At 26.3% G+C, this 17,446-nt stretch overlaps 2 protein-coding genes and 1 long non-coding RNA gene across 5 annotated transcripts; 1 reads left to right on the plus strand and 2 right to left on the minus strand.

Moving 5' to 3' along the window:
- Positions 1-154: 154 nt before the first annotated feature.
- LOC107174059 (uncharacterized) lies at positions 155-4,666 on the plus strand. 3 transcript variants are annotated; one of them, XM_089222497.1, is made up of 5 exons: positions 155-502; positions 561-740; positions 2,030-2,246; positions 2,316-2,777; positions 3,752-4,666. In XM_089222497.1, the coding sequence occupies exons 2-5, from the start codon at positions 594-596 to the stop codon at positions 3,850-3,852; spliced, it is 927 nt and encodes a 308-aa protein (XP_089078623.1). In that variant the 5' UTR covers positions 155-502; positions 561-593; the 3' UTR covers positions 3,853-4,666. The 3 variants fall into 3 exon arrangements, with proteins under 3 accessions (XP_089078623.1, XP_015380350.1, XP_089078624.1); XM_015524864.2 differs by having other exon boundaries at positions 585-740; XM_089222498.1 differs by lacking the exons at positions 155-502; positions 561-740 and adding an exon at positions 766-1,904.
- Positions 3,255-3,820, minus strand: LOC149057568 (uncharacterized). Its single transcript, XR_016190796.1, has 2 exons — positions 3,723-3,820; positions 3,255-3,531 (listed from the first exon to the last, which is right to left on the minus strand). It is a non-coding gene; the product is annotated as an uncharacterized LOC149057568 (long non-coding RNA).
- A 1,264-nt stretch (positions 4,667-5,930) lies between the features above and the next one.
- clu (clustered mitochondria protein homolog) lies at positions 5,931-17,420 on the minus strand. Its single transcript, XM_015524890.2, has 23 exons — positions 17,134-17,420; positions 13,884-14,242; positions 13,659-13,820; positions 12,335-12,476; positions 12,134-12,264; positions 11,597-11,733; positions 11,309-11,538; positions 11,055-11,191; positions 10,793-10,987; positions 10,515-10,727; positions 10,271-10,445; positions 10,100-10,205; positions 9,920-10,025; positions 9,705-9,861; positions 9,436-9,644; positions 8,860-9,066; positions 8,497-8,804; positions 8,272-8,401; positions 7,942-8,214; positions 7,757-7,882; positions 7,453-7,668; positions 7,185-7,393; positions 5,931-6,970 (listed from the first exon to the last, which is right to left on the minus strand). The coding sequence occupies exons 1-23, from the start codon at positions 17,189-17,191 to the stop codon at positions 6,871-6,873; spliced, it is 4,086 nt and encodes a 1,361-aa protein (XP_015380376.1). The 5' UTR covers positions 17,192-17,420; the 3' UTR covers positions 5,931-6,870.
- Between the last annotated feature and the right edge of the window lie 26 nt (positions 17,421-17,446).

The raw sequence follows: 17,446 nt of genomic DNA on the forward strand, positions 1-17,446 counted from the left end.
TCGGACTCTGGAAATAATTGTGACGATACTAGATTTGACAACCCAATATAACCCATGCCTGTTTGTTGTGAAACGTGCAACGTCACCTGTGACCCGATTGCGATTCTAACAGGCTAGCCACCCTAGAACCAATGACTGTTAATCGTTATCGTTATGTTGGGTAGTTCTGGTCCATTTATAATCAATCTAAGCATATGATATCGGTTGTTGGCGCCTTTTTTAATATCTTCATTCTTTGCTTCTCCATAAATCACAAATATCAATATATATTACTAGAAGTACGTACATTAATGAATGTTATTAAGGGTTAATTTTGTTTTCTCTCACCAGTAACCACTTTCCGTATGCTTTTGTACAATTTTTTTCTTCTCTGCACCGGACATTGAAGCATTTACATAATACACAAATACACTACTATAACGGATGAGAAATTACGTTTTCGTACGACTTATAAATATTACACATTTCAGCCGCCTACATAATAATATACAAATTAATAAATGTAAGCCGTTGTGATTTGGTTTCTAAGCTGATATTCAAAGGTCGTCATTGATTTTTAGTTTTTACGTTGTAATTTGATACAGTTTTTTAAAATGTCTAACGAATCTGAGTTGATAACACATTTCGACACTATCTACGGATTTGCCGAAGTATTAGCTTTGAAAAGTGTGCGTGAAATTCAAATACCAGTCTGCAATTCTCTCACTCAACTAACCTCTAAAGATTGTCTCAAGTTAATGGCAAGTATTTAAATTAAATCATTATACAATGGTAGCGCTGATGAAGTCTATTTTTTATACATTTACACTCTCCAACTATTTATTTCGTACTAGTGCCTTATGATTAAATTAAATTACATGTGCTATGACATGCACCATCAAAATCATTTGTAGATTAAACAATTGATTTCTGTAGGGAACATAATTTACTATGGTTAAACTCATTTGTAAAAACTTCTTTCATTTTCTTTATTCTACAACTTTCATATAATATTAACATATCTGCTTTAAAGTATAAGTATACTTAATATGTTATAATTGTTTGAAAGTACTACAGTAGAGCCTTGATAGTCTGGACCCCCGATAATCCTGTGAACGCGGTAATCCGGACTGCAAAATTCCATTTGTTCGTAAATAAATTTCACGAGAATTCTTGCAACCCAATTAATCTATAAAATATTGTTATCGACAAATACAATTTCGTCATTTTTATTACCTACTGTTCCTAGTAAAGACTAATACATGTATGTAGGTACATAATAAATCAATGCTTCTTTCAAAGTTTCTCCTTCAAAAGCTGTGAATGCACTGAATACTGTATTGCAATGGGCGGAAGATGAGAACATGTATAGTACTGATATTTTGTTGGTACGTTGATTAAGGGAACTCACTTTTGAAATTAAAATTAAAAGTATTATTCACAAAAAAATTACCGACTACAGTAGGTACTTAAGGTCTACATATTATTATAAACATTTTTTTTTGTAATTCATTAGTTTAGTTTTAATTTAATTTAATTATTATTCTTGTAATTTAAAATGCAATAAATATAAAGATAGTGAAATTCAAAATAAAATCTTAGTAATTTGAGTAGGTAATTTTGAAAAACCTCCAGTAATCCGGAAAAATTTATAATCCGGACGATGTTCGGTCTGAATTCGTCCGGACTATCAAGGCTCTGCTGTAGTCAGTTATTGATGTATTAGATATAAATTGTGTTATTATATTATAAAATGCAGTGATTAAAATAACTAATTGCATTATAGGCACTTTGTATGTAATTCATAAAATATTATTTTTAAATATGACCCCCACTAAAATTATATAATTAATTAAAATGTCAAACCAAATAATGTTTTATAAGTTTTCATATAAGAGGGAATTGGCCCTTTATTAAATTTAAAGGTAATTAAATAAGATTATTATTTAGGGCTTTTTATTTATAAATGTTTAAATATGTTTAAAGTGAGGTAAAATGCTTACCTAGAATATTTATATTTAACCTGATATTTAATTATGTATTTTTTCAGAAATATGAAATGGATAAGTGGTCTGATCCTAAGGAATCATCTATGGAAAAAATGCTTCTATGTTATTTAGTAACAGATTACATAGGCTGTGGATTAGCTTCTCCAGAATTTCATACTATATTTCACAAAAACCTTTTCACGGAAGCATCTAAGATAAAACTTTTGAATGATTTAATAAGATTCTGGGATAGCTTATTCAAAAATTATAAAATTTCAAGTATGTGTTTTGAACAACTATTTTTATATTCATTATGTATTGTAAATAATATTTATGTATTAATTTTAGATATTGATTTTATTAAAAATTTGATGGCTGGCTTGGAACGGATTTTTGTTAAAATGTCAATTTTAGTGCCAGACGATCACATCAAAATTAAATGCAATATAGTCATAGATAAAATTAAATATTGCATTAGAGAGTATGAACAAAATATTTTAGATCAACAGACTGATACATGTATGCAACAACTTAGCTGTAACAAGAATAAAGTTATAGGCATTGAAAACATAGTTCCAAATACATCAGTTAAATCAGAAGTGAATTATTCTATCAAAAATCATGTCCAGCAAAATCAACAAAAAAGAGAACACATGAATAAAAGTATAGAATGTATGACTTTGAATAGTCTAACACAAAAAAAAAGTATAGATCTTCAAAAGCATAATTCTCAAACTTTGGTTGATCATCATTTTTCAAAGAAACCAAAATTAATGTCAAGTGATGTGCTAAATAGGAGTACCACATCAGGTATATTGTTTATATTATATACAGATATTTGAATTATAATTGGACAGTATTATAGTTAGCCAAACTTATTTAAAAATAACAATTTACAACAATATTCCAGTGGTTTACTTAGGATTTTGCTACACATTTTTTTAATGCCCTCATCTCCCTACCGGCTTATATTATAATGTCCATTTTTTCTTACCCATTAATAAACTTTCAAAACATTTATGATAACTGATAAGTGTTCCTCGGGGCGCACATACTTCAATCTCCCTCCTGAATACATTAGTGCTATATTTATGATAAAATATGATATATCTGATCAGAAACATACTTCACATATTTTATAAAAACATAATGATTTGTTCATAAATCTATCTCCATCCTGGATGATTAAATGTGATCTAAGTTAATATTGAATCAATTTCTATGTTATTCTATAAAGTAATAAAAAAAATATCAACCTTTATAAAAAGTTGTTTAGAAAATAATAAATTTGAGTGTTTAATATAATATTTATTTATTATTGTATCTCGTACTATGCTCTATATTCTATTCACGTTATGAATCAACTGCGTTTGCACACAAAGTCTAAGCTACTGATCACTGCTTGAACCCCAGATGGTCGTTTTATATTCTGTGATTGGTTAATAGCCATTGACAACCGATGTTGATCGATGAGTCTGGTGTTTTCATCGTTCAGTTTTGTGGTGGCTGATGCCAATATTCACTCTGTTGGAGTTGCACGAACAATTAGTATAGTTTTGGTTGGCTAAATGGAATAGAGTATACATAGAAAAATAATTTTAACATATAGAAATGTAAATACTTATTTTTCTGAAATTAACTTTAACACATAGTAACATCAAACATAAATACATACAAGTTAAATTAAATAGATAATAAACCTTCTGGAATTTTTATTTTTAAGTTAGTTTAACATAAAAATCAAAATGTACTAACATTTGAATAATTTTTTTGTGTATATTTAGATGCTGACAGTAATGTAATAGTACCTCATGAAGAAAAGAAGCTCAATGCTTTTCAAGTAATGATGCTCAATGCTAAAAAACAAAAAACAAAATTGAAATAAATCTACACACCTATTTTAATTTTCTTTTTATATAACTTATATTTTAGCATATTGAAAGGTTTTTAAATTTTATTTTTTTGTTACTAAAATTGTAATTTGTATTATTATTTTTCCAATTAGATCATTAAATTAATAACACTGTATAATTTATACTTCTCAGTAAAATATTTTTTTCTAATACACATAAACTACAAAGATATATAGTTATATGTAATACTAATATTGAATTGTACTATTATTATTAAATACTGTTATAAGTATACGAAATAATTATATTTTTATGTAATTTTCAAACTGAAAATAAAGTTATTTACTTATCATCCATATAGTTAAAATAACATCATAGAACAGCTATAAGTAACATCAATATTTCCATCAAAATATACTCATCATTTTGAAAACTAGTAATAGTCGATATATTTTAAATACCAGTATCCAGGTTAGTGTATAAATGAAGCTGTGCAAGTATATGACAAATTAGAAAAATACCAAAAATTTTTGGTAGCTATTCTCAAAATAATGTGTTTCAACGATCCACCAATGCATAATATTAGCATGCAAAATACATACTAATATTTAACAGAATTACATGATATTTAAAATTATTTCTATTAGCTATAAAATCAAATTATTATTTGTCTGACACTTAATTGTATAAAAAATGTTGACCTTATATGATAGTGGATGCTTGTAACAAATATAATCAATAGGTAACTAGGGAAGTAGTTGGTCAATATTCAAAATCGTCCAGTATTTAAAAACTATCTTCTATGTAAAACCGGTTTTTAATAAAATACATTTTTTTCATAAAATATTTTGGCTATTTATTGGTATATATTTAAAAAATTATTTTTCTATTTACGTTATGTTGGGTGATTAAAAGTTATTTATTATACAATAAATAACTGATTATAATGTGCCATATATTATTTAAATTTATATTACATGATATGTTGAGTCATTGTATAATAAATTATTATTTAGCATTCACCTAACAACTAAATGTAAATAATTTATATTATTGTGTGTTACTAATCGCAAAAACCATAACTGAACAATAGAATATTACTCTACCGCCTCAGAATCAACATAATTAAACGGGGTGATGATATGGGAATGACAAAATAAGAATGGCAATTTCTGTCAAAACCATTGTCTAGATAAAATTGGTTTAATACTTTTATGTTATTTTATGATGTTCACTGTTATTATTCTTTAACCTCACAGCTAAAATCTTTTTTTTTATGTAAATAATAATTATTATATTACATTTGTGCCTTAAGATGACACCATACCCGCATGTGTTGTGGATTAAAAACATACATGGCAAATTGTATGTTCAAAATTACATACATTTTATTTTTTGATTTCTGAAGTAAATCTTAAGTTACCACTTTTTAAATTTAAAGGTAAGATTGTTATCTAGGCATCTCATAGACTTTTTATTATATTTCAATTTTGAAACGAGTAATGTGAATTTTAAAAATGTTCATTGTTTTTATATCTAAAAATACTCATAACTCGTTTTAAAATATAAATAAAATAAAAACCTAAAAGACCCTCTTGATAGTAATATTACATTTAAATTTTTGAATAGCTCACTTCACTCTATTTGTAGAAATGATTAACATCATTATTCATTATCATTACGAAAAATCTAAAATTTAACAAGTTATATGCTTTAAAGACTTAGACATCACATGTGGATGTTTAGCCTTAAAATAGTGAGGAAGAGAATGAACAGTGAATAAAAGTATACATATATTATCACTAGAATAAATTTAATTTTCAGACTAATTGGCTTGGCCCACTTTGCTATCATAGGCTGAGTATTGCCTTTGACTAGATTCCATAGGTGGGAAAAAGAGAAGGAAATTGGTATTGGTAGTAAAACCAGCACAGCAGTCCCCTTAGCGATAAAAAGGATGTTGCTATTTACAAAAAATATTCAATTATTTATAAATAACATTATCTTTCAATCTTTTAGAAGAATGAATTCTTAGATTTATAAATATAATTGTCAGAATAGTTACGTTCTCTAAGAGACAAATTTTTAAAAATTAAACAATAAATAACAATTGTTTTGTAAAAAACTTTATTTGTATAATTTTGAACTACAATAATGGTTTGTATAAAAAATCAACAAACTTTCTAAAATAAATCTACTGTCTTGTTACCAGTCTAATATTATCGCAGTCTAAAAGTTTTTTAGTGATTTTAAAATTCTAAGCACATGATAGAGTAATAATAATAACAACAACAACAGAATATATATATACACACACACACACACACACACACATACACACACATATATATATATAAATATAACAAAAAATATAGATTAAATGTTGATTTTTTAACTATTTAGTTTTAACATATTAAGAAACAATTAAATAAAAATTATTGCTATTTTATTCCTTTAAACTAAAATGTGTGTATGGATTGTTCAAATAACACAAATATTATATTACATTTTATACTTAACTACTACTAGGAAAAAGGAATTTGAGCTTCATGAGCTTTGTTGTTATCTTTTGGGTACTTCAAATAATATTATAAAGTAGTTTAAAAATTCAACTTTTATTACATTAATTAAGAAATAAAAATAAGTAGTTTATTTTATTCCAATACCTCACGTTCTCAGTTCTTTATGTATATTAATGAGTGTATACTTAATTAGTAACTATTATTTCGTAAATACACATAAAGTAAATTATAACTTTAAAAACTTTTATGATTATTACAATAACTAAATATGAACTAACAGAGACTAGATAAATGGCACTACAGTGTGTGTGTGTGTGTGTGTGTGTGTGTGTGTGTGTATGTTTGTATGTATATATATAAATTAAAAATGTATAATGATGTACATATCCAGTAACAAAACAGAAGAACTTATTAACTAAATAAACAATACAAAATAAAAATGAGCATCAAAATGACTACTTAAGTTGTCTCAGCAATCGTTAAATCACTGAAAGCATTAGACAAACTTACTACACGATTCGAAAATTCTCAACTGGTGCAATCTTGTTGCTCTGTTGATGGTTTCACCAAGTCTAATGTTTCCGAACGTTTTTCAACCTCTGCTTTGAAATTTTCTAAGTCTTGTTGACTAAACAGTTAATATAAAAATGTATTAAATTTTCATATAGTTATTGGGGAAAACAATATTTATACAAAGCAATTATTTTAATTTTCAAATCTAATCAGTTTAGTAAGTTTATGTTTTATATAGGTTTCAGTTGATCAAATCTACTAAATAACGTAAGAAAAATTAATGAAATGCACTTTTAAATATGTATATAAATTTAAATCTATCAACGTACCTAATTTGTACATACAGAATGCCATTGATGACATTGAGCATATCTAATACACTGCCCATAGATGGTGGGTGAATTTGTATAGGAGGTAATGTAGCACCAGTTTTTCCTGTATAGATTTCATTCATTTTTTTTTGTAATACTACAGCCTGGTGTGTTAAATGTTTCAAACAATCCGACGATTCCTGAGTTTTTTCATGTTTTTCTCCAAACTTTAAAATAAAATACATTAATTTAAACTAATTGTTAATTTTTCATTACTATAAAATACCTGTTGTTTATAAATTGCATAAGTTTCTCTTTCATTGCTCAATGCTGAACGGAAATCTCCCATACAACTTTGAGTGCGGGCAACTAAATGATAACTCACTGCTACTTTTAATGATTTAGGACCATAAAATTTAATATTTAAAGCTAACGCTTTCTCTAAAAATCTTAATGAAAGATCATATTCTTGAACTGCATGTAATATCAGACTAATATTACTCTATAAATACATATATAACAATAATAGAGACAATAGGTATAAAAATCAAATAAACAATTTTAACTAAAATAATCTTAGATATACATACATCTAATAGAGCGATTTCAGGGTGGTTTTCTCCGCAAATCAAAACGGCCAAATAACGAGCTCGGTACAATAACTTTAAAGCTGTAGTTATTTGATTATTTGCATAACAATACAAAGCTAAATGAATCTGAAATAAAATAAAATAATATTTATGATATCCAGAAAAACACATTTTTCTTCTATTACATATTCTGTTATGGTATAAGGGTGATCAATTCCATTAACTCGTTCTGACATAAACACAGCTTTTTGTTGATATGCCATGGCTTCACCATAATCACCCATTATATAACTTAACCTAGCAAGCATTCGTAAACATTGAGCGATTTCAGGATGCATTGCACCATATACATTATTTAATAGAGTTAAAGCTTCCATAATTAAATCATATCCTTCTTTTAAAAGCCCTTGTTGGATTTTTGTTTGGCCAGTGGTATAAAAATTAAATGCATCAGTTGCCTGTAATTATCAACATACATTTTAAAAAGTGAAAGAAACAATTCTATTTTATTTTACCCTAGGGTTGATGTGTTTAACAACTGGAAACATATTCACAATATCTTCTTCAAAAAATGTAAACCGATTTTTAGAATCAAATGAATATTCCCTCAACAGTATCTGAATTCCAGTTTTTAAGCAAAATGACCTATCAAGAGGAAAGCAAATGTGCTGATCATATTATAAATAACAAATACAAATATAATATCCTCCTATAAAAAGCTTTATGTAAGTATTGTGTACCTCAATAATGATATTTTTTGAGTACCATAATGTTCACAAATAGATTCAATAGTTTCAGAAACCAACTCCCAAGCATAATATGATTTTACTTCTGCTCGAATTTGAGACCATAGACCATGCCGAGTAAGATTAGCCCAATCTTTATTATCTACAGTAAGTAATCTATTTAATCGACCTTTACGTTTGTTGCGTTTTTTGATTGGTTTTACATCATCTAATGTATTCTGAGGATGTGGTGTTGAACATGATGACAAAAAACAATTCAAAAAATGACTAACAGCATTTGCTAGACTCATTAACTCTGCAGACTAAAAATAAAAAAATGTTAAGTATATAAAATAATCTATTTATAATTCTTCTTACTTGTATGTAAGTATTGAAAATGTGTTTTGCTGCTCTAGTAATTAATTCTGCAACAGTTATACTGTACAAATATTCAAGTTGTTTGATTTTTGAAAGTTTTTCAGCTATTTTCCCCAAATAGCGAATATTGATACCTCGGGTATGTAAATTTTCAGATAATATTTGTCCATCCATTGGTGCAGAAGAATGATCCATACAATCTCTTATCTATAAGAATATATTTTATACTTTTTCAAAATATAACAGCACAGTATGCCTTTCATTTACAAATACTGTTCTAAATACAATATTAAATACTAAATAGAAATTGCTCCCAAAAATAATTTTTCAAATTTGTTAAATGTATAATATCTAATCATAATATTAAAACTAAAAACATGGAGAGTTTAAATACTAAAATGTTAGCTTCATTATAATATAATATAATATCTTATATAGAATATAAGTTTTCATTATATTTTATATAAAAAAAACTTCATTATTAACTAAGATCAATTTAACTTTCAAAAATTATTCACAATATGATTGAAGATCTTAAACTAATTAGTATCAGATAAAGAAATCATATAAACATACAAACAATGGAATTTGTGATAACAGTAGATATTCAGCTGCATCTACAACCAATTGTTTTTCTAATTTAAATTGATCAGATTCAGAGTTAAAATGCTTTACACCTGGTGAAAACACATCTGGGTTGAATCTTATATCAAATTCAGTCTCTTTCAGTGACCCAACTTTTTGAGCAGCTTTTTTAACAACTTCTTTAGTGCTATTATCATCACCTATTACAAAACATACACAATAAAGAAACTAGGAATTAAGACTTAAAAATAATAGCTTACTATCTTTTACAGCGCTTTCAGTAATTGTTTCCACAATTTTTTTTTTAGTTTCTAATGATTCTTCTAATGTATTTTCATTCACTTTATCATTTATTTTAACATCAGCCATTTCATTTTTACTATTATCATCTATGTTTTGGACTTTTTTTTCCTTATTCTATTAAAAAAATAAATTAATACAAGATTAAATCAATTTAAGAGAAAATCTAACATACCAGCGCAATATTGTCAGTTATGCTGCCTAAATTTTTTTGGTTTTTCCATAAGTTTAAATGTTGTAAATGGAATGCTGCATACTTAATAAACATCATATAACGTGTTCTTTAAAAAAATTATAATTATAATATTTAATTAGATCGATTTAAAATAGATATAATTTTATTTAATATTCTTACTCAATAAATGAATCAATCAACTCTTGTCTGAGACAACATAATTTATGTCTGTGCTGAATAGGAAATCCCAAAGATTTTACTTCTTTGCTAAGTATATCTTCATCAACTAAAGCCAACAATTTAATTATCATTTGATTAATTGAATTCAAATCATGTTTGTATAAAACTTACGTAACAAAAAATTGACATCTGGAGGAAAAGTTCTTAGTAGATCCAAGATATAATAACGGCTATCATTACCGATGATACCTTTACACTCGACAGAGGAACATAATTCAATTTCTTCACTTTTTTCACTTATTACTTTATGTGGCATTATTTTTAACTGCTGCGCAGCTTGACTAAGCTATAATAAGTGTATGGTTGGCTTCAATATATATTTATAATATATTTAATAAAATGCACAGACACATACTAATTCAATATATTTTGGATTGGTAGTCACAGTTTTACCAAAGTCCACAGATCCATACACAACAGATTGTTCTTGTTCTCTTTCCAAAATACCAGGAATGATAGATTGAGCTGTGACTCTGTACCCTCTATAATCAACAACTACGGTTCCCAATGTGTATAATCCAGGTAAGTCTACTGCACTGTATACTCGCACTCCTTGCAAATCATTTCGCTAAAATAGTATGCCATTTAAAAATTAGAAACTTTAATTTGAACAAAAATAAAATTTTTACATACAGGAGCAACAAAAGCAGCAGCATCTCCACCTAATTCTTTATAATGATCTCTAACATCAAAACCCAGTGAGAAAAAAATATTATTCCATATAAACATTTGCATTTTTGCTTCTTCGCCAGGATTAATAGCCATCACATTACCATCAATTACTGCCATAGCACCTCGTGTAGCAGCAGCTACAAAATCACCATGTACCTGTAAAAAATAAGTATTTTAAGTAACTTAACAATTTTTAAATGATTTAAAATGTTGTATAACAAACTTTGAAAATGGCTCTTTCTCTTAATAAACGTTCTGGAAGATTCTTACGAGGAAGTTCTCTAGTTGTTTGTAATTCTTCATTCCAATCTCTGGTTTGACCTGGGATATGTTCTTCATATCCAAGTTTTGATGAAAAAGCTAAAATACACAAAATAATTATAAACATGCATATTTTTTTTTTATGGTATACATATAATTTTTTTGCTTGAAGTGAAATACCAAGAAAAAAAAAAGATCAACAAAAATAATACAAACTGTCTTCAGCTCTGATGGCATCTAAAGTATGTTCAAGTAAGGGAGATGCCCAACTATATACTTGATAAGGTGTTGCAACGCGTTCAAAGGGATGACGAGCAGTTCTCTTTTTTTGCAATGTTGCAAAATTTCGTTTGAAAGCTGGACTTACTTGACTTAGCAATTCAATTAAAGAATGACATAAATGATTTGGAGCAGCAGGTTTAGGATTAAATTCTTCATTTGTAGACCTGATCATAATAACAATTTTAATAAAAAATAAAAATAATAAATACAAGTTATAATTACTGGTTAATGAAAAATCCTTTAGTACAAGCAGTAATGTGAAAATGTTTATCCTCCAATGTAATAACGTACATATACATCAAATCTCCATGCATTTTTCGAAAACCGGGAGGAGGATTCCACGCAGAAGTAGTAAGCACCTAAGATCATAAATAGTATCATATATTTTTACAAGTTAATAATACACATGTATATGTATAAATATATTGGCAGTACATTATGTAATTATATTAAAGTTGAAAGGAAGGATTAATAATATGAATAATAATTCTGATAAAAACTTGAATAAAGCCACATTTAATATTAATAAAACATTTTACTTTAAAATTGAAAAGAAATAGGGAAATTACTAAAAAAAGAAATATATTCTTAACAACAATCGGAGCCATTCAGAAATAATCAAACATTGAAAAACCTTAAAAATGTTTTTGCTTCAAACAAAATCTAAAATAAAATATATCATTACAATAAACAAAAACAAAACATGTCTTCAAAGTACAGCATAAATACTGGAATTAAGATATGAAATATAATAGTTACCTTAATACATAGAGGCCCCTTTAAGTCTTTTGATGTCGGATGCAGAGGTAGTAAAGGTCGATCTTTATTGTTGGGCATTATATAATCTGGAGGAGTACAGTCAACACTTTCAGATCGGGTTTTTTTCTTTTCTATTTTTGAAAATACACCAGTTTATAAGAATAATATTTGGAGAAATAAAAATTATATCAAACTTATTACCTTGAGTAACAACATTTAAAAATGATAATGAATTACAATCAACACCATTATAAGCATCAGCCATTTCCAATGATTTTAATATGTCTCTAACATGACGAACATGAATTCTAGCTTCACGCATTGTGTATGGTTCTTCAACAACCTAAAATAATATAGAAAAAAAAACCAAGGCGTTTTTATAACATTAGAAAATATATTTTGAAACAAAAATATTTTAAGTTCTTTTAGTTAACAATTTATTATTGGCAAATAATTAGTTAAGACTGAATTGAAGGTAATTTGTGGTGACCAATTGTCTCAGATTTGTTGGATAATTATTGGTTCAAAAAGTTATATTCCGTGTACCTAAGAGATTTTTGAGACATGGTATTGCTACCAATTTTTAATTATAAGGGGGCGGAGTGGCCAAGCATTCTATGCAGTCGGCTGTGAATCACACCATCACTGATTCAAACCTTGGTCATGAGAGCGATACCTCTTTACAAGCAGGCAGTCATGGTGTCTAGAGAGGTCACCATCTCGCACCTCAGCATAACAGAAACATATGAGTGCCCACTAGAAATTCTGCCAAACATACAAGTGTTCCAAAAGTACAGTCCCAAAACCCAACAGTACCAACCTACAGCCTCATTTACCAAAGCTTAAAAAAAAAAAAATGATATAATAATGTTCCTAACATTCAACCCAAGTTGATTAGTGGCCAAATAATTTTACTTATAAAGCTGTTTTCATAAAATAACACATTTCTACTGTACCCATCAATTTATATAATAACAATACACAAGACAAAAATTATAAATGAGACATTAAGATTGCTACAAGTAAATAGTGAGTACCAATACTATTACAATAATATCTATGTTCTTCGAATACAATTATTAATACATATTTGTTTTTAACCTTTCAAAAAATTATCATAGGCAATAAGAACGAGCCAGAGAATGATGGGTCATTTAAACTGAAGTAGACAGTGTTTAATTATTAACCTTAAAAAAATATATTATTTAATAAACTTGCTTTTATATATTTAAATATATATTATATCTTAATATATAATTTTAATAATGCAACAACTTATTTTTTTTTAACTAATAAAAGTAGTACAAGTAGGTAATAAAAAAAGTTTGAGATCTTTAAGTCAGACTAGAAAAATTTATTTTATATATTATATTGATAAATCATATACGACTACAAAGAGTGATATGAAAGATTGAAAGATTAATGGGCAAGATATTCACAGAACAAAAATATCATTCGAAAATAAAATAAACATATTTATTGTAACTACCACTATTTTCAACAACTATATAACACTGAAACATACCTTAATAATAGAACCTTCCTTAAGGCCATCGATAGTTTTTAATTCCGAAAAATTATCTAATGTTACTCCATTTAATTGTAATGAAAAACAAGTACGGTGACATGTATCCTCTCTATCCATCAGTAACTGGTGAATCTCTTGAACCAATTCCATGCTAGATACCTAAATTACATTAAGCATGTCATACAACATTAAATTGAATAGTTTTAATTTTATTTAACCTACTTGAATTTCAAAAGCTTCAGTTCCAGGACAAACTATTTTCACGTTAAAACCAAGATCTTGAATGAAAATGATCTCAGTACCGGTTTTTTTGTTATTATCTGTACTTTCCTCAGAACTATCATCACTATGAGAAATATCATTAATGTTTCCATCCTTAACCTTTATGTCCATATCTTTTTCTTTTTTGGTATTTTTCTTTAATTGCTTTTTCTCAATTTTAAGGGATTCATTATTATTGACAACATCTACATGATTAACAGTTGCAGTACTTTCAGAATTAATTTCTTGACTACTGATTCCATTAATAACATGATCTACAGTTGGTGTTTTATGATCACTACAAGCCATTTCTATATTTCCTGCAATATAAAATACATGATTAAGTTAATAAATACTATGAAGTTAATATTTTATTACTATTATTTATTTTCATATTTTAGATACTGTGCAAGACTGTACTTAATCATTTTTTGATATATATTTTTATAAGAAATCTATAATATGAATACAATAATTAAATTGGATATTTATAAAAGTTTTTGACATGGAGTTCACATGATGAGAGAAAATATCCATTGACATTACTATACAGTTATACATAATAAATAAAAATGACATTAATTAGATACTAAAAAGAGTTCAAATTTAAAGACTACTAATATTTTTTGAATGTATTTATTTATTCTTATATTAGGTTAGTCAAAAATTCTTTAGTCTCTGATCTGCCACCGGTTACTATCCCAGGTAGCCTAATTAAAAGACTTTAAAGCGGTGATCATAAACTGCTAACCTAACGAACTAATTTTTATCATGTCACTGTAACTCTGCATATATTCAACAAAAAGAATTTTTATACTACTAAGGTTGATCCTCCTGTTGTTCAAATGAAAACCGTCTTAGTCTACCTTTATTCAACAGATATTTAAAATATTGATGAATATTCAATTAATCAAAATTTAAGTTAATAACTTTTGACTTACAACATTTTCTGTACTAAGGGTAACATATAGGAAGAAGTTTTCCATCTCAGTGCATACCTACTGCTTCTTTTTTGCTAGTAGTTTTGCTTATAGTCAAATGTAATTGTATAGCATTATATTTAAAAAAATCAATATGGCAATTTCAAATTGATGATTGATAAAATCAGTCCATTAATATTATACCAGGAACAGAAAAGTATATCATCACTGAACAAATATAATAATTTATAACACTTTTCACACAATGATGTTTTTATTTATTTTCTTATTTATTGTCTTAAGACACTTTTTGTGGCATTACATTTCATATTACAGCTATATTCAGTTTCTTAATAGATTAGGAATTAACAAATTAACCCTTTGAAAATATTCAAATGTACCATTTGCTGAAGATATTGCACAATGTTGCAACCTCAAATACACAATTCTATGTATAAACATAATATATTCATAGTGCAATCTTAATATTTTTCTATGTTTTTTTAATAATGAAACTTTTATTTTAAGGCGATGATTTGAACATTTTCTGATTTTTTTTATCTACCAGAAGAACAGTATTAATTATATGTTTTCAAATGTTATTATTATAAAATTAAATTTTAGTTAATAAGTTGTGTTTAAATTCTTTTTATGTAACTAGTATCTGTAATTCAAATAATATTAATTGATCAATTATAAAATAAAAAATAAGTAGTTATGAATTCAACAATTTCATATTGGTTAGGTTAAGAAAAGAGTTAATGTGTTTTCTTTTTTTAGATAATTAAAATAAAATATATATTTAACCCACTATTATTTTGATACTAAATATTTGAAAACTCAAATATATAGAGTCTAGTATTTACTAATCATATTTCGTGGATGGTTAAAGTATGTTAAAAATAAATAAAATAAGTATCGTTAACAAATTATATTCTGTCAGTATTGTAACAAATAATACACAATTAGGTTAATTGGAATAGACACAGGTACCTGCACATAATAAAAATAAGGTTAATTAAATGTATTACTGTTTTATAATTTAATGTCAAAACACACATTATAATTTTATGGTAGAATTAAAAATATTAAATAGAATCAATTGTCATAAATATAACCCAGTTATTAATTTATAACTATTATGGAACTTAGACCTTAATAAATATTTCAAGGCAGTAATGTATTGCTAAAAATATACACATTTTTCCCATAACTCTCAAAATGATAAAAACTCCTGTAGAAACCTTATCATTAAATTTTGAAAAATGTTTTCACTTCACATAAAATAATAATTTTCTTGTATCCCTTAATATCAGAAACAGATGCAAATGATTAATAATTTAAAAAAAAAAATGTCTTTTATAGACATATTTTGAAGAAATTATTCAAACAAAAGTCATGTGAAACATTAAAGGAAAGAAGCATACTATGATGACATTTTATAATTTTGGAAACTTAAATTCAGAAAAATTATAAAAAAATAGCAAAGTACCTAGCTACCTAGTAATATATTCATTGACAGTAAATTATAGATAAAATATCATTGGTACTCAAAAGTATTTTTGATCACCTTTACCTAAATATCTATTGAATACTATTTTGAGAAATAAAGATTACAAATAATAACAGAATATTTTGTTTTTGCCACTGAACATTTTAATAGTTATACATATATATATATTTATCCTCATATCATAGTATATTTAGAGGATAGCCTAAAGAAAAAAACTAGAGAACTGGGCACACTCCCTAAATACATAACTGTACTTTTTTTTTTATCAGTTTAACAAACAAATTTAAAAATATTTAACTAGTACTTACCTACTATTCATTGGAATAAAATTGATTGATAGTAATTAAAAGTGTGGATTTCAATGATTAATTAATTTAAAAATCAAACATCTTATTACTTAAGGGTACCACTAGTAACCTTAAATAATAACAATTTAATAAAATATTGAAGTAAAATCAAATATAAAAAGTTAAGTTCCAGTAATATATATATATATATATATATATATATATGAGCATGATTAGGTACAATATTTTAATTCCACCACTGTTTGTTAGACACTAAAAATACAATATTCTTAATTGATAAGGCAATTAAGTACTTACAGTTCAATTAAAAAATATATATATTTTTTTAAATTTAAATAGTAACCATAATAAAGGTATCTACCCAAAATTTTAAGCTAAAAATACTACATCACAGATATAATACTCTTTTGTAATGTAGATGTATTTATTATTATTGTAATAATGTATTAGCTACTTATTATTATACATACCATTTAATTGCTGTTTGTTTGAATTAGTCAAGTTTCCCTCCTTGACTTCCAGTGTCATTGCAAATGGCTTCTGATCTTCTTTAAAAATTAAAAAAAATTACACGGCCGGGAAAGTTTACCCAGCTCTATAGGTTTTTACACCAAAAAAATATAATAGGCAATAACATAAATTAAAATAAATCAAAAATTTTAATAATTTTGGTTCAAAATATAAATACTTTGTAAAACGTGACTACAAAAATTAAAAACATCGTGATGATATTTTACAAGAAGAATCAAGAAAATGAAGAGCAATTAATTTGTAGAAGTGGTC

Source organism: Diuraphis noxia, unplaced genomic scaffold (assembly GCF_037042655.1).
Source record: "Diuraphis noxia isolate RWA-SAM2 unplaced genomic scaffold, SU_Dnox_SAM2 contig0003, whole genome shotgun sequence".
In the NCBI taxonomy this organism is placed as follows: domain Eukaryota; kingdom Metazoa; phylum Arthropoda; class Insecta; order Hemiptera; family Aphididae; genus Diuraphis; species Diuraphis noxia.